Below are 24,162 nucleotides of genomic sequence, written 5' to 3' on the forward strand. Positions count from 1 at the left end.
ACTTTTATTTCTCACCAGGAAATTATACACTAATTTCCGCCACAATAACCATCCTACTTCTTGACTACACAGATTTTTGCCACTGCTTCGTTTTTACAGAACACATCAAAACACTGATGCATTGAACTAACTATTCTTCAGAGGGAATTAAAGAAGTTATACAAGTGAAGTAAGTAGTGAAAGGATTTTTTCTTTAGAGGCCGTACCATTGAAATAACTGAAATGGTGATAGTGTAATATTTGTTGGAGATCTTTGAATTCAGCCAGCCATATTAAATACAATTAGCTGTATGAGTCAGATGATTGTGTGAGGCCAGCATCTAATAAACATAATTTACAAAACCTATGCATTATACAAATAACAGGTCCAACAGTTGTGGCTTCTCAATAATTCACATTCTTCATGACTGTACCTCTAACATTGTCATATCATCAGCATTTATCAAACAACAACCAACCACACAGTAATCTCTTAAAAACCACAAAGGCAACAATATATAAAGCTACAGACTGCATTAGTAGAGGTATGGGATGATTATGGTTTTGACTCATATGTTGAGTCCTTCAGCCCTCCTTGTCGTATGGTTTCAATGCCAGTTTCTCTTAACAATATCCTCCTGTAACTCACCACATCAACCTGTGCACATTCAGAATATCAGTGTATTCATGCAGGCTGAGGTGCAGGTGGTAGAGCAATCCCACAAGAAAATGACTTCAGTGAACAAGGAAAAACTTACAGTTCAGATATTAAATAACCTAATTTAGTTTTGGACAAATTTTTTTTTTTAACAAACTGTGATATTTTATGTCTTTTTCCACATTCATTTTTCAAATCACATAATTTACCTTTTAAGGTGAAAGCATATATAGAATACCTAGTTTCTGCTGTTTTTCTTCGGGAAACTGACACTGCAATTCAAGGCACTCTCACAGGTGTTTTTTTTCACCTGCAGATAAAGTTCAAGTTCATTCAAATCTCTTTAGGATATTTCAAGCGCTTGTGCTGGAAGCATTTCATCAATGAAGAGTGAAACCTATCCTTGGACTGAGAGAGCAGAGTACAGCAACCGGTCCTAGTGACCAGGATGTCAAGTCTTCACAGTGACGGCATGATGGTGGCTAATAAGGTGTTGCATTAAGACACATAGCTGCAGCACCGACCTATGGATTATCTAATGTTAACTGTACAAACACAGGAGCTATGTACAGACTAACAAAAATTCATATATACACATGGCAGCTTATATATAGGAGTGATATGAGCAACACAAACATGAACTATTTATATAAACACAGAATGAATGAACAGTACGTTATGTACATTCAGTGAGAAAGGTATGTAAGCAATGACAAATTCTGCACTTTTAAGCCTGACAGGGCTAACTATACATCTTTAAATGTACTACTACTTCCATTATACTGCACTCAAGGATTATGTACTGTAATATTGATATGAGGTATGTTGATGCAAATGAAACAAACAACATAAAATTCAAGAAAAGTGAAGAGTATGTACATATGGTTACAGACATGCTGGTTAAATATATACAGTATATGCACATAAGATTGACTAGAACTATAATGATATTTATTTTTGGTAATAGAGTTGGAAGACACAATGCTACTCATTTTAGAGAGTCCTGGCTTTGGGGTCAGGCAACTGATATGACAGAGATGGAGCGGGGATGTGGGCGTCCTGGGCTGAGGGCACAGCAGGAAAGGCAAGAACTCCTGAAGGGAGAGGGAAGGAGGACAAGGCTCTGACCGGAGCAGTAGAGTGTAGCTGATAGCTGGGATGGGGCCCTGCGGAGGGGCTTCTCATCATTGTTGACCCGTGGCTGTCAGACCATGACAGGCGCAGACTGCAGGCCTCTGGACCAGGGGCTGTCCATGATGATACCTAAAAGGGTTAGATAATGGACTGATATTCATCTTCCCAACAATGATTAACTGCATTTATTCGATGCAGTAAATAACTGTAATTATTTAGGTAAATACACAATCTCTGTAGAGTATGTAGTGTGGAAATTCTGCCTGACAACCTGTAGCACATTATAAACTTAACTGTAAACTTTTCTGTTTTCTCCAGCTTATGGTTACCTACTTTGTGTGTGTGTGTGTGTGTGTGTGTGTGTGTGTGTGTGTGTGTGTGTGTGTGCGCGTGTATATCTGCATTTTTGGTTTATGTCTGTAGGATGGATGTACTATAGGGTTCGTCACTGTCTCTGGATAGGAAGTCATTTTTGTGATTGTTGCATTTTCTTGTATTTCATCAATTACATTCTTATGTACGTGTTACTTGTTGCTGTTTGTATTGTGATATTTAAGTCAATAAACTAACTAACTAACTAAATAGGTATGTCACTGTATAGCACACTACTTGTAATGAAATGTGCTGTATAAATTTAATTTCCTCGTGGTATAATGGCAAAAACCGTGACTGTAAGTGGTACACAAACTGCAGTGGTGCTGTGCAGGCATCAATTACTAAACATTATGTGCTAATTTGTATTAGGAAGTAAATTAAAATCAGCAAGTGAGAATGCAACTTATGACGGAATGCTAGCAAATTACTGTATTTCTGCTGTCTGCTGTCATCTGACAGGTACATGATTGCTAATAATTGAAGGCATTTTGAAAAATTTAGCTGTGGGTTGTATTAATTAATCCAAATTTTTTTTTAGTTTGAAATCTTGCCTAATTCTAGGCAAATCAGTACTTTTTGTCAGCGCCTATTGTTGTGTTCCGATTGGGAAGCTCTGCAAGCCAATGCCACTTCTCCACTTCAAACCTCAGTATCTAAACACTGTGGGTATATGCAAGATTTCCACAGTACCTTGAGCACAAATTGGTAAATAACAAGCATGAAACTCACATCTGAGGCAGTAGCAAGTTGTCTATGTGTTCGCGGCACAGCCTGATCCCACAACTGCTGCCCACTGATGCTCAGAGAGTTAGTGCGTGGCCTGTGGGTGACAATAAGAACCTCCTGTGCCCAGTCATCCATCAGCCGCTGCAAGTCTTCATGCAGGTTGTTTTCATTGGCACTCATGGATATGCCAGTGTATGTGCCTGTCTTGTTGTTGCTGTTATTGGCCTGAGCTTGGGCCAGTCCCATTATCGGCTGATGAGTAGGAGGTGTGGTACCTGTAGGCGGCTGCTGTGATTGATTGGAAGCCCCTGATCCAGCTGCAGACCCTGAGAGGACACACACACACACACACACACACACACACACACACACACACACACACACACACACACACACACACACACACACACATATACACACACCGTTACACCATGTTTATTGAGCTGATTAGACTGATATGAACTAACATGATTTTGAATAACTCAATTCAGCGAGACACTGTCATTCTACATACTGCTGCCACGCTCTTTGCCGAGACACAGTCGCTTCAGTGTTGACCCTGTAAAACAAAAAAAGAGCTTATACAAATTATCATTCCCATTAGCCGGTAATAATGATAAAAAACAGGATGCAGTGCAAAAAAAACTGCTGGATACTGCCACAAAACAAAGGAACAAACTAAAAACAAACTAACAGATGGGTAAACAAAGCAATCAGTCCCCTGAAACAAGACAGTACATTTATTAGGAAAATCATGCAGGTGGCCCAGTTGAGAACCATATCGAAGTGCAGAGTTGGATTGTTAGAGAGATAGAGATAAGAAAGAAAAGATTGGTTAAAAAGAAATGAGAGATGAGAAGTTGAATAGCAGTTTGGGGTGCATGTGGCATGCAAAAGTCCATTGCCTTGTAATGCAGGGTGGATAAGTCACATATATGTATAAGCTGACACTTGAAGACACTTGAAATGTGAGATATTGCCCATTACTATTATAATGAACCTTGATTATCCAAACCTCAAACACCTGAAACAAGGCAACAGGCCCAACAAACAGGAAATAATGAATACAACTGATTAAGTACTATATTGGGCTAATTCTCGGTCTATCTTTATTTGGAGAAAATTGTGTACATTCATGATCCACATTAGGAAAGGTTTTTGAAATAACCTTTAAAATTAAAAGAAATTTAATCAATCAAAAATGTTTACTTCATCAAAACAAACTTTACTCTTTAGGGGTTTGAATAAACAATATCCTTCTGTGCAAGCAAAAATACAAGATAAAGGCAATTGATCAGAAAAAGGCAAAGCAAAAGGAACCCAGCAGTGTTACAGAATAGTTTGGCTAAGACAGAAAAAAAGGAAAACAAACAAGTGAAGCTATGCAGGAAGAGAAGAGATACAAACAGATAGACAAAGGCACAGGCCCACTGAGAAATCTAGCTCTTGGCTTGCTACTGGATTTATAGGTCACTCTCTCAGATGGTTGAGGGTAATTAGACCAGCCTGTAGAGGGGTATAATCAAAGAGGAAGAGATACACCAGGGTAAGATGGGCACATACTGAAATACCCAACCTTATTAAACAGAAAACCCCAGACAAGTGTTTGTTACTAATACACTGGTGAATCTAGATGTTTACAGTTTAGTATTAGTGGAAAGACTGTGTTGCTGATGGTCACCTTGCCCAGGTGGAGCTTGTGTGCCGGTACCGTCTCTATGTAGTCCAGCGTAAATATTATCAGACGACAAAGAGCCCTTGAGGGAACAGGGCTGCTGAGTCTGCACAGGCTCTGAGGTTGAGCTGGGAATGTGGCTCGTGCAGGACCGTGCCCTACCGTGAGTGGGGAAAGACCCTTTGGCTGGAGAGCCATTTAAACTCAATGTTGGCTCACCTGTACCCGTAGCAGCACCTGAAAACACACACAAGCATCAGAATGGTATACTGCTTGCTCATACCGTAAATATTCAACTTCTAACAATGAAGATTCTGAAAAGATACTCACTGGACCTGCTGGAGTCACTAGTTTTGGTTGTGACATTTCTAAATTGTTGAACCAGAGGGCTGAGAAGTTTTCCAGGCTTCAGCTTGTGCTTGCTGGACCTTTTTCTACGGGTGGCATTTGGTCCAATGTGCGAGAGACCCAGGCCAGGAGGAGGGACTTTGCCAAGCCGGCGGTATAGCAGTTCAACTTCTCCCCGTTGATGGGCCTGCAGCTCAGAGATCTCTCTCAGATGTCTGAGGGGATGGATGCAGGAATATACTGGTCAATTACAAGCTAAATGACAAAATGTTTTCAAGTAAAGACACTAAATTAGGCTGAAAGTAAACCACTGGCTATGCTTACTTCTCCCTGAGTCTCTGTAGTTCCCTCTTCATGTCTGAGTCCTCCATCTCTGAGTCATTATCACTGCTGCCATAGGCTGAGCCGTGCACGCCTCCATGCCTACTTGGTGAGTCAGAGCTCTGCACGCTGCTGCTGCGCCCTGAACGACGGAGGAAGGCCACTGCCCTCTTCATAAGGTCACTTCCTCTGCGCTCGGTCCGAGTATGTTGAGATGGGGTTGCTGGATCCAGCTTTGCTGGGCTGCTCTCAGCCCCCGAGTCGGAGGAGAGGAAGCGAGCGTGGACCATGACATCCACAGGGACAGAGGTCGAGGTCAGGGCACGAGGCAGGGAGCACCGCTTGGCTATGGAAGGAGGTGTATCAAGGTAGAAATCAGGTGGGGCAGAGTAGCGGCTGCAACGTGTTCTCTGTGTAATGTCGTCTTCAGTGCTAACCACAGAGAAACGGCCAATTGTGGTGGAGGCAACCATTGCCTCAGTCTGAACATGGTCCACACTGTATCCTACAGGGTGTGCCGGCGAGGCAGCACTGCTCCAGCTCCTTTGTTTCACATCTCGTCTGTTGGCCACTTCAGGAGGAACAGAGATTATCTGCCAAAAGCAAAGAACAAACTGGGTATTCATACAGCGTCATGATTCTTCTGTAATAGCAAGTGCAGCGGAACTAATCTGAAATACAGATCTACTTTCCCCTTAAATGTGAGGAACATCTCCCTTTTGTACCTTAAATCGACCTCTTGTTCCAGAGCAGGAAGCAGAATGAGGAACATGTCTTCTTGACAGGGATGCTGCAAAAATGTCCACAACACTGAATACTGTGCCACTGCAGTAATAAACTAACAGTAACACGTCAATTTATTTAGAAGTTAATCATGCCAGTTGTGTTACATTGATTAGCATTAGATGTACATACCACACACGGCTGAGTCACTCAGTGTGCTCAAACTATCCATTCTCTCTGGAATTTGTGGCTAATAGAGGTGACAGGGTGAGAGATGAACAAATCAGAGACATGACAAAACTACAGACAAATACAATCATTAATCACTGTCCTATAATATACTTCTTAATATTGCCTAAAAAGTTGAGGATTGTTGACAATGATGTCTAACAATCTAATGTCTGTATGTATATCATTCCAAAAGATTTAAAATATATTGCAGAATGGTCATTATGCCAATTAATTCTGCTTTTCATGTACTACAAAAAAAAATTGGTGATAGAAATGTGAGAAAACTTAAATTTTATTTTTCAATATGTTCTTGGAAAAAATGTTCTGTGATATAAATCAGTCAAAACTGACTGATTTATTATATTAATGCATAGACTACATCTAGACATCAACTGAATTTATGAAGTTATTAATATTTTTCAATGCTGTAAAAGGTTTGTTCACACAAATAATGCCTGTAAATACAAAATAAAAGATGACTATATTTTGATAATTTAAATAAAATTTAATCGAGTAGCAATTTAAATATAAATAATATTATATTTAAGATAATTTGAAATACACAATACTTAATCATCTGTCAAAATATTTTTGTTTTGCATATAGTGGGAATACTCCACATGTAATTTATACTATTAAACAACTTACTGATTGGGTCTTTAATGTTACTGTACGTACCAGCTGTTCTCCTGCCCTGTAGCGTCCCTCCCCCATCGGCCCTGGCGTACTGTTTCCTGACCCTCCTGTGGCGCTGTCTGGACCAGGAGGAGACTGGATGTACTCAGTGCCGGAGCCTGGTGTCTCTGCTGCACTGCCTGATGGATACATGGGAGCATATTCCTGGTAGAGCAAGTTCCTTAGTTTCTCGTCCAGTGTTTTTATGGTGCTGTCCACAAAGCCGCCACGGCCCAGCCGTCCTTCGCTATCTGGCTCGCCGGGCCCTGCACCCTGCTGGGATGGCGCTGGGCTCTGGGGTAGTGAGGACACTTTGGTCCCTCCCACGCTGGAATAAGGCTGGTGGAGCACCACAGGCTGCTGTGGTCGCTCGCTTCGTGCTGCAGACGCATAGGAGACAGACAGTGGCTCTTTGGCTGAACCTGTCTCCTGGAGTGGAAGTGGGGTGAGAGGAGACCCAACCTGTGAACCACTCACATCCAGAGATAAAGGCATGACCAGAGGGCAGCAGGGCACCTCCTCGGCCACAGAAACAGGACATGTAATGTCAGGCATCTGCAGAGCGGCATGGATCGGGGAGATGGAGCCCCGGGGGGAACCCTGTGACTCATCCACTGGAAACGACGTATGTGGGGATGACGGGGGCAAAGTCTGAGCTCTTGCTGGCTGGGCCTGATGCACACTGGGCTGCATCGAGCTGCCCACAGTCTCCAGTGATGATACAGACTGAAGGGTTGGAGGAGCAGACACAGGAGGCGACAGAGTGGCCAAAAGAAGTGGGTCTGTGTTAGACATTATTGGAGGACTACAGAATCCATACACATCATAGGAGAAGCCTCCACTTCCACCAGACATTGTGGAGGATGACCCCTCCTCTGCAGGAGGAAAAACATAGAAATAAGACAAATTTATAAAAGATTACAAGATTCAAAAATATTATTATAAAGTCATCAAATGTTCATGAGAGCTGAAGGATGTATTTCATTCAGCTGTCACAAGATAGTGCTATTTTTCCACAAAGTTGTGAGATATTGTGCTGAAATTCCTTTGTAGAATCAGTCACCTCTGGATGCAGATGGCCTTGCAGTGCCACTGTCAGCAGGCTGGTTAGTGGTTGAACTCCCAGGTGACTGTGTAGTTGTGCCTTCAGATGGGGTCTCCTGGCTGGATGTGGCTGTCTCTTCGACAGGGCAGATTATGAACCATCTCTTTCCTGTATGAAGAACTGCAATCCAAGATTTCAGATGATTACCACCCCACGCTCTTACAAGTGAATATGACAAATGCAAAAAGGATTTACTAGGCATGCAGAAGGTTACATTTTTGAGAGAACAAATTATTTTACCATTCTGCTGATAGACGTGCTGAGTTGCTCCAGGCTGCTGACTCTGCAGAGGGATAGATAGATTTAAGCTAAGTGAATATGCTACTTGCCACTTTCCAGTTTAATGGCAAATGGTATTTATTTGTCTTTATCTATGTCCATGAATATGTCTCTGTCCACGTCTAAACATTTTTTTGAGCATGTGAAGTGAATCTGTACAGACTATATTCATATCTACTGTATATCTACCCCCCTCTTACCTCTCCCACTGGCCCCTCAGACATCTGGCCTTGTTGAGGACTACAACTCATGGTGGAGGCCCTTTCACCCTCTATGTCTTCATTCAGCATGTCCTCAGCTTTATCCACAATGTCTTTTAGCTGGTCAATGAAAGTTTCCTTCTCTAACAGAAGGATAAAGCCATTCTCTACCTGTAGGCATACAGTTTTAAAAATGTAAACAATATCACAAATATAACCAATCGATAAGACAAAAACTATAAACTGTAAAAGGCTGAGCTAACCATGTAAGTGGCAATTTCCTCTGGAGCATCTCCATCCAAATCAAATTTAAATGTCACCATTTTGTGATTGTGAGTCTCCAGTTGGCATTCGACCATTTTATCACCAGTGTTGCAAACCTATGGGGGCAGAGTTTATACTTTACAACCATACACATTATGGTTGTGAGAAATTGTAAATTCAGTTGTCACAAATTACACCGTAACTCACATTGAGCATATTAAGTTTGGGTTTGCTGATCCTTTCTTGCCGGGAACGTGTACGGGCAGACTTGCGGTGGTGTTTCCTGGGTCTTCCGTCCCCCTTCCCCCCACTAGCCAAGCTGTCATAGCCGTCACTTGTTTCTTTACCAGATGCCACATCAGAGTTGAGACTATGAAAAACAAAAGTTGAAAACACTTAATCAACTCTAGGTTGGTGACACATTTTCATCACATTACGTTATAAAGAGGACAGAATCTGTACAGACACACACCTGTCATAAGCATAGTTGGGTAAAGATACTGGTTTGTCCTGAAGCACATCCTATAGACAGAAAAATAGGCAAATGCAAAACAAGACCTCAGTAAAGGTTTTATTTCATACAGAACGGATCATTGCAAGACTATACAGCACTAATATTAATGTTATTGTGTGCTATTAGCTTTTGACCTTAAAGGCTTATTGCGGTCACAGATGGAGAGGCTGCTTTCAAGATGGAGGTATAAAACTGATTTGAATGTAAATATAAAGGCAGCCAGTTTGAACATGTTTTCTGAGTAATAATTAGACGTCGCTGATGCAGAGACAATTTTCATCCAGGAAAAATGTAAATCTTTCAAATTTGCATAGATCAGTATCACACTCAAAACTGTGCAAACTTGGGCTTTATCCCTACCTCTACACAGGGCTCATGTGGAAGGGTGCCTGATGCAGATGTCGTTTCAAGTTTTTGCTGAGTTGTGGCCAGGCTGGCACACTCAGGCAATGAGACTGCTGTTTGGATGCCAGCAGGCTGCAGAACTGGAGCTGGGACTGAAGCTGCGACAGGAGCTGGAGCAGGAGTGGGGGCTGCAGATTGAACCTGGGCTGGCAGGGTGACAGGGATTTGGGCTGAGACCGAGTGTTTGGTTTTACCAATGACAGAAGATGTGTCTGCACTTGTAGATGAGACTTTCGGTGGTTCAAAAGTGGGACCTGATGCAGAGACTGGTGCTTTAACTGTGGTTGAGGCTGGAGCTGGTACTGCTATTGGAACCTGTATTGGGACCGAAGTTGGGGCTAAAACAAGGGTTGAAGCTGGAGTTTGAGGCATGGCCGCAGCTTGGGCTGATACTGGGACTGTTGGTTGGTTTTGTGCTGGGACCAGAGCTGGAGTTTTTGCCCGAGCTTGGGTTTCAACTTGTACCGTAGCTGAGCCTGAGACTGGGGCTGGGGCTGCAACTGGAGATGGAACTGTAGGAGCTACAGTTAAGTCTAGGCCAGCTGCAGTAGTTTCTGCATCTACCCCGCTTCCCCAGAGAGAAGTCTGAACAGCAGGCAAGACAGGGTGGACTGGAGCCAAAAGCTGAACATCTACAAAATTCCCCTGCGGGGCAATCGTCTGTACCTGGAAAACATAGCACATTTAGGGAATAGTTGATCAGCCAGTACAAATATTGTTCACCGCTAAATCCCCAAACGCATGCCCTGCATGCATTACACCAACGCTTAAGACAGATTGCCTCCTTAGTATTACAGATTTCCCATGACCAGCCATTACAGTGAGAACTGAGTCAAATATTCACCTGGACAGGCTGCTCAGCCAGTTCCTGCTCAGGTTGGGGGGCAGGGTATGGGGTGGTTCGTACCTGGGAGAGAGGTAAGGGATGGGTGGTATGGAAACTACAAAGGTTTGGCTGAGATGTAGGAGGGCCGCCCTGCTGCTGGGGCACTGCAGGGGACATGGCAATGGTAAGAAGTGAGATTGGGAGTGCCCCACTGGGCACATGCTGAGGGGTCTGGGGGGTGCCTAGAGTAGGTATAGAGGGCAAGGCAGCATGAGGGGTCAGAGGAAGGGGGGGTCGGTGGGGTGAAGGTGAGTAGTAGGTGCTAGACATAGAAGGGCCACTGCTGCTATAGGCAGATGGCAGAGGAGCTGAGGAGAAGGGAGGGAGCTTGTGGCCCCCTGTTTGAACAACAGGATATGGTGAGGGAAACTGGGAAAGAAAGAGGGAAAATGGATATACAATAAAGACAACCAGTCGGTATAAATAACATCCACACAGGCCCTTCATTAATTACTTAACCCTGTAATCTATATTAACCTTTGTATGTTTATTCCAAATTCCGTCTCTATCTTTTTATGTTTTTATGTTAGTTTTATCTTGTGTTTCTAGCACTACCACAACGCACCTGTGTGCTGATCTGGAGGGGCAGGAGTGGAGGAGGAGCACTGGAGACTGACTGTGAAAAACTGGCAGATATGTCAGGATAACTCAGCTGAGATATAGGCTGGTCAGTAGATAACAGCTAAAGAAGGAAATCAAATAACTTATTTTCACTTTGACTGGACAGTATGACTTTTGCGATGGAAATATGAACTAATTCCCCATTAAACTGACAAGATTTTCTGGTCTAAAAGCTCAACTTTAATAAAAGTGAGCTACAGGGCAGGTGGACTTTACAGTTCGATTATTCTGTGTGGTTTGCAGTGTATGTACCATAGCCTGCAGTAAGTTATAAAAGATGATGGCTCTACCTGGGGTAGGACAGCAGCTGGTTGGTGATGGCACTACAGGACGGAAAGACAAATGGGAAGGAATCACAAACCAAATGAAAAGCCATTCACATACACACACACACATATATAGATATACAGCATATGATGAAGCATTGAAAAGGGGAACTCAGGTATACTTTTTACCTGCCTCAAAAATAGATGCCCTAAAAATAGTGTTTTTTCAGGTGAGTTGGTTTGTGCCACTAAAATGCACATCAATTTTCTGTATATTTGCGTATTATAGTTTATCATAGAATACTGAACAGTTGACACCGAATGCCCACTACAGAATTAATAATTTTGGATGTCAAATGAACAACGTTAATGGAGTAGCAAGTAAGCATACAGCTAGCCCACATTGGAAACAAAAATCTGCTATTTTGTTTAGATCAGCCAGCAATCCAAACTCATTTATATTCTAATATATTCTAATTTCATGAAATTGTTATGGCTACTTTTCCATATGGGCCAGAGGAAGAGCAGCTTTTATATAAGTAACAGCTTATTGAGATCCAAATAAATGAATGAATCAATAAATAAATATTTATATGACCTAGCCAGGCAGGTGGGCTTCAATAGGCGACTTCCAAACTTTGCTTCCTAATTCTGCTTTTTGTCTCTCACTACAGCTGTTGCCAAGGCCTGTCGCAGTTAGATGCATGCAGTACCTGCTCCTTGCTGGGTTGCGCAGAAACCTGCGTCTGTAGAGTGGAGGCTGCAGCTGGGAAGCTCTGTGCTGTCTGTCTACTCTGGTGCACAGTAGGGGTTGGCGTGGCTGGAGCAGAAACTGTCTGTCAGAAACACGTAAGAGAGATGACATTTATTGGACCCTGTTTTCAGACATACTATGATATGACTCACTATGCAACAGAAAATCATTTTTGTATATTTGCTACAATTAATCAAGCACACGGTTAAAATATTCAGTGTGTCAAAGCAGGGGTAGTCATATGCAAGAAAGTAGAGGGATGTTTGCAGCTTGCAAGGTTAAATAAGGAAAGCTGAAATGGAAAAGGGGAGTTACAGCATTAATCTATCTTCAGCCACCCATCGTGTTCACATTATTTTGTTCGCTGCCACACTCTCCTGCTATGTTCTGACCTTATCTAAAACTGATCCAGAAACTTAACCCTTATTGTGGTTTAAGCAGGAGCAGAGACTGACTGTTGCATTTTGCTAGTATGATGGAAAGGCCACAGGAGCAAAGCAGCTGGCAGATTCATGAAAAATACAGCAAGCTGCTGCTCTGGAAGTATTTAGGCTAAATGAATTCTCCTTCTCTAAACTACCAGTGGATCCAGTCTGCCTGTTATGTGGCGATAACCGCAGGTTCCTGTCCAGAATTGGGCTGCAGAAGAGTGAAACCTCTAGGCTCTGACTTTTGTCTATATGCTTAAATACTGAGGAGGTAGTACCCCCAACTTCCCCGTGGCTGTGCACTGAATGATTAATTACTCTCTCAGAGAAGGTGGGAGAACTGGTTCTGCAACTGATGATGTGATGGAGACAGTGGTTGAGAAAAGTGAGATCTTTCATACAAACTCTTTGGGAGCACAACTTGTGAGGGTGGGGAAAGCTATGAAGGTAAGTCAGCAGAGTTATTTGACTGTTTGACGATGGGGGAGAGGGTGATGCCATAAGAGGAGGTAGAATGACTGGAGGAGACCTTGACAGATGAGGAGATGTGGGTGAGCCTGGCGTAGAGGCTAGAGCAAACTGGGTGGATGTGGAGAAAGAGCGTATGTTTGTGTGTCCCAGAGATCCGCCTCCCTTTGTCCTATCCCTCAGGAGGAGAGACATGAAGCCTTGCAGTGGCAGTGGGCTGGGGGTTTTGAGAGATGCTCAGATGGAGCTCTGAGGGAGGTTGTAAATTCAGAGGAAGGAGAGGTGAATTAAAATGACCTGCTGAGTCATGATCAGAGTGTTGATGGGGGGATAATACTGATGGATTCTGGGCAGAATTAGAGCATAGGTTGTCTGTGGCATGTACTGAACTCTCTGTGCTAGTTGTTGAAGCCAGATCCTGTGATGGACATAGGCAGGGGCTCGGACTCATTGTCTTAGTGAGAGAGTGTGTCCTACAACGTAACATCTCAACCAGGGGGGCACTTCTACACCTAAAACACACTGTGCTCTCAGTGATGAGCAGGCTGTCATGGCATACAAAGGGATCACTGTAGTGACGCTGATCAGGTAACATTGCAAAAAAGAAAATAAAAATGTTATTATTTCAGAAAACAACTTAGAAAACAAAACGAAAATTTAAGAAAGTTGCCAAAGAAATAAGAAATGCTTTTACTCACTGTTTGAGACTGATAAGACCCCTGGTGCAGTTGTGCTGCAGTTTGTTGATAGGCCTTGGGATGCAGTTGACCTGTGGTTTGCTGGTAGACTCCCTGGTGTAACTGCGTGGATGCTTGTTTGTAGTTTTCAAGTGACACCTGTGCTGTGGGCTGCTGGTAGGGCCATTGGGGCAGCTGAGTGTCAGCCTGTGCAGGAGGACTGTACATCATCTGGGATGTGGAAATGGGCTCTGGAAGCGACTGGTAGGGCCCATTTGGCTGATTGTTTAGATCATCTAGTTGCATGGTAGAGCTCAAACCACTGTCAGCTGTAATAACAGAGTGAATAAAACATTATGATTCACCACGATGCCCTCTGCAGGAAGGGCAGATGTTGAGGAAGAACAGGGGGAGTAGCATCTCATTAATATTCAAAAGTGGGTTGATGATGTCTCTTTGCTGACTAATAGGTGTTAGTCAGACGCTGCAGTCACATTTTTTTCTCTTTCTCTCTTATATTTATAAATACCAATTTAACAATTTTAAGTCATAGTCAGTGCCATTACCTGTTAAAGGCTGGGTGAGTTAGATTTATTACCAGACACTGAAGTTATATGCCATATGATACGTTCATGTGTGCTTCAGCTCAGGTTCTCACATGTGGTAGATGTGGTGGCTGGCACAGTGCAGATGAGGGTCTGCTGCTCCACCTCTTGGTCTTCATAGTCTGTCAAAGTTAATGTGGCTCCCTGTGGCACACCGGTACTGGGCACCTGAAGCAGGTTATGCTGCGCCTCGCCATTTCCTGGCGAGACAGTCCGCTCCCTCCTCCATTTGATGAGAGCCACACGGTCTCGGATGGACTTCCCAACTACCTTCACGTCGCAGTCCAGGAAAAAACCCGATTCAACCTACAGGACAAAGGTGAGGTACTCGCTGCAGATTAGAACGAACTATGTCATGATTGGAATTCAACAACCTATGTAATAATCCAAAAAATATCATTGTATTCTTCCCCCAAACCAAAAACGCCTTTTCATGCATTTCCATAAGCTTGCATGGAAGAGCAAAGATCAACTCCAGCTTCAATCAACACAGTACATGCCTCAAGCCCGTCATTACAGACCACTGACCAACTCCCAATGACCATTGACCAACTCCCAGTTATATTAAACCTAATTAAAAGGGTACAAGATTGTGTTCGAAAGTAAAGATGACTACATTAGTAGAAGACACTTAGACTACATACAAAAACCAGCAGTACGTAGTGGAATGACACTACACAGGTAATAATCCACAACAAATTGTCCTGATATATCAATGGCACCTCATTGCATTTCCTCCACTCCCTCAGTGTGTATTATTGTAGTTTTACCACTACAACTTATAGCAGGCAAAAATAGAAACTGTGTTCAAATCCAAATCCAGTTTTTTAGTTTGTTTGCAGCCAGTTTAACCCAGTTTTGAGTGTTAACTGGTAACATAGCACAGAGCAGAAGTATTGTTGCTATGGTAATATTCCTTACGCACTGAATTACAACTATTTTTGAATTGTCGAAGGATTTTAATAGACACCTGTCAGCCAATCAGAAATGAGAATTTTCCATGGCTATGGCCAAGTCGACAAAAGAAACCAGCCGGACCTGCCAGTACAACAAAAGCCAAGGTCAACAGAGAGCAGAAACATTAAAGCAGTCTAAAGAAAAGGAGATCAACCCTTTCCTTGGAACACCTGATTAGCCGGGTTTCGGACCTTTTAATTGCTAATCAATCAGTAAAATATAATAATAATAATAAAGTTAACATCTAATAAAGTGAAAGTCAAACTCTATAATTATTGTCTGTTTATATTCAACATATAGTTATTTTTTCTGTAACTCAAAATATTTGCTTACCATTTCTTGGGCAACAACCTCTGGGACCTCGTTCACCAAGTCAAAGGTAAACTCAATGGCACCAGTGTCCTTGTATTTTCCTTTCAGCTTTTTAGGATCCTCGACCCACAGTTTTAGAGCAATAGATGATTTCTTTCCATCATCTTCTTCATTGAGCTCCACCCTCACGCCTGTATCCTCTGCAAAGAAGGCATGATTCAGGAGGTCCTTGATTGAGTACCTGCAGGAAATACACATACACCAGCTACTGACCTGCACTAAAGATCACAGTGACGGTAAAGTCTAATGCTGCACAACACGGAGAAACATCAACTGTGTCAGAGTCAAATGCTGGCATTTATGTCACACTGCAGGAACAGAAACAAAACAACACGGTGTTAAGATAAAAATCAACCCCTACCTACATATAAAATACGTCACAAGCCCCACAATGTCAAAGGTCCTGGTCCACATACCTTTCTTCCCATCTGTGACAGATACACTCCCCGATTATTTCTTTGATTTCAGGGTCACTGACTTTACCGTAGCTAGCAGGTTTCACCCCCTGCAAAACAAACCAGCATTAACATGTCTCAATGTACCAACTAACACACTCAAAACAACAGTACTTCGCATGTTAGCACAATTCAACTTTTGAAAGAAGAAATAACACATCCTTTCTCCTATAAAAAAGTTGAATTCTTTGAAAAGAAACGTGCCATTCCTCAGTACAATACACTCACTGATTTCCCTGCTAAAGCCTTACTTTCTCTGGCATGACCAGTAGGTTTGCTGGCTAATGTTACCTAATGTTAGCAAACTTGAGGTAAATATTGCATTACAATGCACATTTCAGAGCTAGTTCGCTGACTTTATGACTCTTCTCCACTTGTGCTACTGTTACATTTAGCATTCTAGCTAGCACTTAGCATTGTAGATAGATGCTGAACATCAGTTTAACATCAGTTTAGCATTTAGCATTATTCCATGACTATCACTTTGTAGCCACAGTGGTTACTGTTCAGCAAAAGGTACATAGCATCGCTTTATAGATCCAAAAAATGTGAATATTTGTTTTTGTTGTCGATTTCATCCACCATAAACTGAAAACTGGTTGTGTTTTGGCTGCAAACTAGAGAGATTAGACTTACTTTTATTTTTATTAAGTGTGGTGGGAACGTGTCATCAGTTTAAACATTTTAAAGATTGCATTGTTAATGAGTCAATTAAAAAAATAAATGATAACTTGATAGTGGAAATCAGACTCACACTGGTGACTTTGCGGTAGATCTGTGCGGCATTTTGACACTCAGAGTAGGGGTATTCTGAAGTGGCCATCTCCAGCATACACATCCCAAAGGCATACACATCCACAGACTCATCATAGTGCTCCTCATACATCTCTGGGGCCATAAACTCAGGAGTGCCTGGAGAGACAATGAAAAAATTATGAACACACATGCAGTGTTTCATCCTATGTCACTGGGATCAATACCAGTGTCAAGGACTGAAATTCAGCCCGCCTGCTAAATGGTGATTCCAATAACTTTCTTACTGCTCAAATGACAGACAACAGAATTAGCTGGAAAGGAAAAAAATGCAAATGTTGGATGTTCTGTGCAACTTGAACACAATAATATGAGATTACTCATTCACAAAAATTTTTTTTTTTTTATTCTTTAGCATTGAGCTATTTGCGAAAACTTTGACCGTACTAATATGGGCTTAAAGAAGATACTATGCTCATTTTGATGAGATTAAACACTGTGTAAAAATATAGCCTAATATAGCTACTGGCTCTCCCAAGGTAAACTTATTTCCTATTAAAAAAGACAGTTACCAAGGTTGTGCACTGGGAAGGATCTAGTTATCCTTGTCTGTAACATTTAAAAAAGTAACATATAGACTTATCATCCAGCTCTGCAGTTCTCGTCAGATCTACAGAGCTTTATTGTGTCTTTTGGGTCTCTGCTTTGGTTTTTTACGGCAAACAATGCACTGTTTTTGGTACTCTCCCCTCTCTCGTCAGCATTGTTTTTGGTTGCAGCCGGCAGCTCTTTTCATTGAAAAATCTCTAAAAACTCACTGTACACTACCTGTCCAGCACCAGTTGGCAAACAGACAAAGTTAGCAACTGACTGGTGAGCTTAAGAGTCGGATATCTCCCTCAGGAGTTGGTGGAGACCAAAACAGAGTTAAAAGGAGAGAGAATATTGGAGTTACATTCATCAGGCTACCAAAATCACGACACCAGATGAATGCTGATGTTGCTCTTTATCTGCTGTCTTAGTAATTATGCAGCAAGTTTTGCCTTGGCAACTTAGAAGATGATGTTCTTTTGTTTACAGCTTGTTTCCGCTGCCCCCAAGTGTCCCAAAAAAGGTTATTGCAGGCTTTAAATAATTATTCTGTTAGTCACAATTCAATAAAATGGTGTCTTGCAATTTGCTGATGACTAACCAATAACACTTTTAGCAAAGGACGCCCTCTTCAGTGTTGCCAGGCCCAGGTCTCCTATTTTGACAGAGCCTGTAGGACCAGTGATGAAGATGTTGTCGCACTTGAGGTCTCTATGGATGATTGGAGGAGTCCTTGTGTGAAGGAAGTGGAGGCCTTTGAGAATCTGCCTGCACCAGCTCCTAAGAACTTTAGGCTTCATCACCTTAAAGCGCTTCAGATACCTGTGAGAAAATAAAAGTACCATTACCATGACAGAGATGTTCTAGTTGACACCAGGTAAAAGCATTTCCTAAACACATTGAATTAATTTAATGTTAATTGGCAAAGTGACGTATCAAGCTCTGTCCCCAGCTAGATACTGTGTTGCATGTTGTTGGCATGGTGGTGCAGTGGTTAACACTGTAACCTCACAACAATAAGGTGCTGCGTTCGAACCCTGTTTTGGCTGGCGCCTTTCTGTGTAGCGTTGCATATTCTCCCCGTGTCTGTGTTGATTTCCTCCGGGTACTCTGGCTTCCTCGCACAGTCCAAAGACATGCAGGTTAGATTGATTGGTGACTTTAAATTGCCCGTAGGTGTGAATGCAATTTTTTGTCTCTATGTTTCAGCCCTGTGATAGCCCGGCGACCTCTCCAGGGTGTACCCCGCCTCTCACCCAATCAGGGATAAGCGGTATAGTTGATGGATGGGTGGTTTATCCTTTGCTAATTGTTATTGCTTTCATTAAGCATCAGCTGCAAACACATTTAATATGAATCTCTGATGACTATTCTATTCTCAAATTAATCTCCTCATGTGGACTGCCTGAAAACATTTTCCCATTGTGTTGAACATACTGTATGTTGAATTAATCTGCTTTGTTAATTAATTATTTTTTATTTTTTATTTTCAGTGAGAAAAACAATGCTAAAATCACAACTATTCATTTTTTAAAACATGAATAATATGTTGGAGTTTCAGTCTCCACACGGTCTGGCATTATTTTACCTCTAACAGTGTCATTCAGTTGCTATGAAACTTGATACACATGATGTAGACAGCCTAATGGTCATTACTGTAAGGTTGTTTTAAACTGACTAATAGAAGCAGCAATAAGAGATGAATATTTGCGTCTCATGATCAGTGATTTACAGTTATATAAAGTATAAAGTTGAAAAGGACATACAGTAAGCTAAGATGAGGAGTGTACCAAGATATCTTATACATAGCAATAAAGCTAGTTATAGAAATTTTTTTCCTTGTGTTTTTTCATATTGACACTTACGTTTTTAGTGTCCCTGAGGTCATTAGCTCTGTCACCAGAACAATACACTTCTTCCCTTTCACCGGTGATTCCCAGAAGTCATAAAATCGCACAATGTTGGGATGCTGGAGAGCCTTTAACATCTCTGCTTCCTCTTTGAACCTCTGTCTCTCAGCTTTGGAAAGTTTCCGTTCCTGGGGCAAATGTAGAAAGACAATAAATTTTTAAAAACAAGTATTCTGGAGCCTTATCAGAGAACAAGCTACAGCAGTAGTCAATGTGTCCAAATGTAACAAGTCTGAGGGTTGGTGGAGGAGGATGGAGGGGTTAATCATCTACATTTTCCGTGTTTTTGTCATATAAAGTGGTAATTGAAGAGATACAATTCCTTTCCAACCTCCTTTTCAGCTCCAGAGCGGGGCTCTGTCAGAATTGCCTGTGGCTAACGTTTAGAGTGAACACAACCTTGGTATTTTCAGTGGATAAACATGGGGGTCTGAACAATTTACTACTCTTATCACCACTGTGTATAAAACACACAACACTAAAGCACCTCAAACCTATGAGTAGAACCCTGACAATGTTTTCAGAAGACTGATAAGTAAAAGCCTTATTTAATCTGTTAATAGCGGCAAACTGGAAATAAATACTTTTCCATCACAAAGCCCAAAACATCAAGAAAACCTCTAACTGATGACTATGTCTACTGTCTACAATTATTCAAAGTTTAAATCTTATATCTTTGGGTGTACAAGCCTGAGCGAATCTGTGTATGCTGGATAAATATTTGACTCTTGCCTTCCCTGAATTGTTTTATAAATTGTAAAACAGCTGACAGGGAACATCCTCTACATTTCTGTTTCTCTCGAGTCAGCATGGCTTTAGCCATAACAAATGCTACATGACCTCCAGATTTTCTATCCTACTGTCTTTCATAGACACATTTTAATGGGAACAAAGGGTGCATTTAGTTGTTCTAAATGTCTTGAATGCACAATAACCTACTGTAAATCTTTGACATTGATTACTGACTGATGCTGGGGAATCAGATTTCATTCACAGCCCGTAGCGGCCAATGCAGTGTGCAACCTAATGCGTCTTAGATTATGTGCAGCATTGTTAAGGATACTCCTCCTGCTTTAGCTATCTTCATAATGCTGATTCTTAGCGAGAATGAATGTTTTAGACTTTGTCTCATCTCTCCGTCCTCTCTTTTCTAGGCATTTTAAAAAAAGATTATTGAAGATGCTATGCAGAGATGAGATCTAAGCAGGGTGTGGCACTTATAACACTGAATCTGTTTTACTGAAACTTAATTTTGCACAATAAAACTGGGTAAAAAAAATCTATTTGTATCTAATGGATTGTGGATTGTCTTGGGTGAGGACATAGCTCTGCAATTAATATAAAAATAGAACTCTTGATTTGCTGTGTATCCAAGACTACACTTCTTGCATACTGTCCTTAACTGAACCCACCCTCCCCCTCTCTCCTCTCTCCCTGTCTTGGTGCAGAGGGCTGCATCAGCAGGATACACTCTCCAGACACATCTGTGGGGTAATACCACAGGGGTATGACTCCATGTTTAGTATTCATTACTAAGCCATCAAACAAGACAAATAATAATGTACAACAGTGAGACACAGATCTCAAAGTGGTAAAGTGTTTTGGCATTTTACTAAATCATGTGGCATAATTTTCTAATTTCGGGTACACAACTTCCTCAGCAGATGCTTGATCATAATTTAATGGATAAATAAGTAACAAGTGTAGCTATCTGGCCTGCTCAACACCAGGCACCAGCTCCTTTGCAAATCATATTTATTAATCTTTTTAGGGGCATCCAGGTTTCTGCTGTCTCATTCTTAGTTTTACCACCAAACACACACACAGTATATGAATTACAGCAGCTCTTTGTGGGCGAGCCACACAAGCACAGAAGCTCTGAAGGGCAAGGCCTCACCTCCGGGGACAGCATGGTTGTATCATCACCCGATCTCCCCTAAGAACCTGCTCAGACGCCACACAAATGCAAATACACACACATACTGTGCATACATTTGCTACAGGGATAATTATGCATGACACATGGATTTCCTGATCGACATTCAAAAAATGTAAATTCGTCTTAATAATGTAAGAGTGTTTGAAAATACCACCAGTGGTTGGTTTGTCTCTTGACAGATGACAAGAAAAACTGAAAAAAAGGCTCACTTCCCTTTAAATCCCCATGAAGGCTTGAAAAATGAATTTTAATATATTATTCCAGTACGAGCAACACTGTGTACGCTTATTCAATACAAGTTACCAAAGTAGAGAACCAAGGCTTGAACCTGGGATGTCACCAGGACCCTTACTTTACATTAGCCTTTGCACAATCAACCGGGGGCTGACATACCAAATCCATTAAATCATGCTGCAGGGCTGTGCCTCACAAACGTTATTCTTATTGTGATAATTTAATGTATATTAAAGGTTCTTAAAATGATGCTGAGGTGCTGACTCAGCCTGAGCCAGCCTGATTGAAGTTTTTGGCCCCTACAAAACGTCTAAACCCCAAAATACAAGTACCAGCCAGTGCAGTGACTAACAATACAACAAGCAGCTTATCAAAGTTTGCTAAAATGATTTGATGGAAAAATGTAGCATACTGCTCGAAAAACACTGTTTTGGACTTAATAGGTTGTTTATATACTTAAGGCAGTACAATGAACATGTCTTTCCAGAAATTCATAAGAAAAAAACGTATTTTATAAATTCTTTGGACAAAGCAATAAAGTTATAGCACAGATGTAAATGATATGTTAAAACACTGGCTGCTACAACCAATTACCAAGGAAATTTAAATATTTTCCTCACATATCAGAAACTTTAAAAAAGGACAGAGAGACTGGTTTTGCTGAAATCTAATCTGTGCATGTGTCCACAATGTATTCTGTTTAAAAAAAAAACAGGTGACTGTGCTGCAGTTTTACTGGAGAATGCTGTATAAAGGTAGTCGTTCTTACAGCAGTATAATACTTTAATTAGTGTTTTCTAATGCTCTGGACCTACTGAAAAAGCTTAGCACATTTTGAGCCCTGACAGGCCAACCACTGTCTATAGGTCTGCCTCCAGGCTAATCTGTATATCACATGGATAATGTCTAAATTGACCATTACATTACCACATACACAGATTAGTGATACAGCAAGCTGGCACTGCTATATGTTTGCTGTATATTAGACCTTGCTAAGTTTAGCACCTTTTATACCTCTGAACACCTCATCATCTTTCCTGAGCATTTTTCAATAGGTTTAGAAACAATCATGTCAACTGTAAATCTGGATGACACAGAACTACATGGTGACAACGCTTAAGATAAGAACTATGAGCGGGAAAGCGGGAGCAATGTGAGCACTGACAAAAAGTAAAAAGCTACATGAGTGATAAACGTTCTCCTCCTCTTCAGTCTGCAATGTAACAATACTCTAAACAGTTCTTTCCCTCAATTCCCCAGTGAGGACAGATGTTTCAATGATGGCTCATTAACAAAAACATGATGGGAAACAGAATGGGATGACTCATCTTGGTGCCTACACCACAGCACGTTGGCAACATGAGGTTGTGAAAACACAGAGCAGAACTATTTTTTTTGATAAAAATTCGATCATCAATGAGAAAGTACATAAAACACATGCCCGAAGCCGCTCGCTGGTTACTTCATTTTTCCCGAAAGCAGAGATGTTTCTCACACCTTATCTGAGAATAACTCTGAATGACACATGGCTGAGCCTATGAGGGGGAGGACCAGAGGCAACAGATCCACAGAATACCCTTACAATAATCCATAGACCCTGGCCCTGAGAGTTTGTTAGATAGGATCAGATTGGGAATTGACATATCAGTATTATTTTCTCACTGTTTCAACTTCAAATGAATGAAGTTCGAGTTTAAATGAACTGGTCCTGTGTTTGCTGGGGACCCATAACACCTCGACAGAGTCCCCTGGTTGTACCCTGGACCGGATCTAAACCAGTACCCCAGACTACTCCTTTTACCACCTTTTACCGCATGTGTCTTTTAAACAAGCCAACTACAAACAATGCTGTAGTTTCCTATAATAACAGGATGTTATTAGCCGATCGATACTGAACCCACCTGGAGTTCACACCACGCTACTTCGACCCAGGTGTCCGTGTCAAGACCTTTATAGACCGTCTTGAAGGACCCTCTCCCCAGCTCAATATCGAACTTGAGGAAGCGTCCCCCGGGTGAGGTGGACACAGCCTTCATCCCGGGCTCCTCTTCGTTCTCGTCGCTCCCTGCTTTACCTGTGACATCCGAGGGCACAACCTCAGCCTTGGGCTCGGCTTCGCTCCTGTTTCCCTTCTCCTCATCGGCGCTGACGGTCTCGGTGGCGCTCTCCGACAGCCCCACCTGGCTCTCCGTGCTGGACGTCTCCTGGAGACCCAGGCGGCTTCCTTGAAGAGCCCGCGTCCGACTCCGATCAACAATGGTCCGCAGGTCAATGTTGAGTACCGGGCTGCTGTTGACACACTCCGGCGTGTCCACCGGCTGCTCCTCGGAGTCTGACACCCACAAACTCCGTCGGATGAACCTCTGGCGGACGAGTCCCCGGTAGTCTGTGGAGGGGTATGCGCTGGGGTCACTCGCTCCCCGCAGGGCTGCGTTTTGTATACTGACACTGTGGTCTGTCCCATTCTCATAAATAGGCCTAGAGGCATTTGCATTAATGTCCGAGTCTAGATTGGGTGCCGAGGAATATGTGGATCCCAGTGGCGGATCTTTGCTCGAATCGTCCGCCGAATCCATCCCCGGTAAATTGTTAAACACTTGCCGGCGTCATTGTGCGGGGAGGATGATGAGCATG

General features: G+C 42.1%; 1 protein-coding gene across 1 annotated transcript; it reads right to left on the reverse strand.

The window, feature by feature from the left end:
- Positions 1 to 50: 50 nt before the first annotated feature.
- Positions 51 to 24,104, reverse strand: wnk2 (WNK lysine deficient protein kinase 2). The gene is made up of 27 exons (XM_040115583.1): positions 23,430 to 24,104; positions 19,311 to 19,483; positions 18,047 to 18,267; positions 16,856 to 17,013; positions 16,063 to 16,151; positions 15,608 to 15,827; positions 14,371 to 14,623; positions 13,734 to 14,041; positions 12,099 to 12,221; positions 11,410 to 11,442; positions 9,166 to 9,215; positions 8,901 to 9,063; positions 8,693 to 8,809; positions 8,430 to 8,600; positions 8,191 to 8,233; positions 7,909 to 8,070; positions 6,849 to 7,720; positions 6,132 to 6,189; positions 5,942 to 6,006; positions 5,565 to 5,809; positions 5,220 to 5,480; positions 4,878 to 5,110; positions 4,554 to 4,784; positions 4,280 to 4,378; positions 3,387 to 3,431; positions 2,876 to 3,198; positions 51 to 1,900 (listed from the first exon to the last, which is right to left on the reverse strand). The coding sequence occupies exons 1-27, from the start codon at positions 24,102 to 24,104 to the stop codon at positions 1,631 to 1,633; spliced, it is 5,661 nt and encodes a 1,886-aa protein (XP_039971517.1). The 3' UTR covers positions 51 to 1,630.
- Positions 24,105 to 24,162: the final 58 nt, after the last annotated feature.

This window comes from Xiphias gladius, chromosome 21 (assembly GCF_016859285.1).
Source record: "Xiphias gladius isolate SHS-SW01 ecotype Sanya breed wild chromosome 21, ASM1685928v1, whole genome shotgun sequence".
Taxonomy (NCBI): Eukaryota; Metazoa; Chordata; class Actinopteri; order Istiophoriformes; family Xiphiidae; genus Xiphias; species Xiphias gladius.

Excerpts from the sequence above, each read along its gene's own strand:
- wnk2 (XM_040115583.1), bottom strand. The coding sequence starts at position 24,104 with ATGGATTCGGCGGACGATTCGAGCAAAGATCCGCCACTGGGATCCACA. Across the intron at positions 8,071-8,190 it reads GCACGTCTATCAGCAGAATG|TTCTTCATACAGGAAAGAGA; the intron begins GTAAAATAATTT and ends CTTGGATTGCAG. Across the intron at positions 6,007-6,131 it reads GAGTGACTCAGCCGTGTGTG|CATCCCTGTCAAGAAGACAT; the intron begins GTATGTACATCT and ends ACATTTTTGCAG.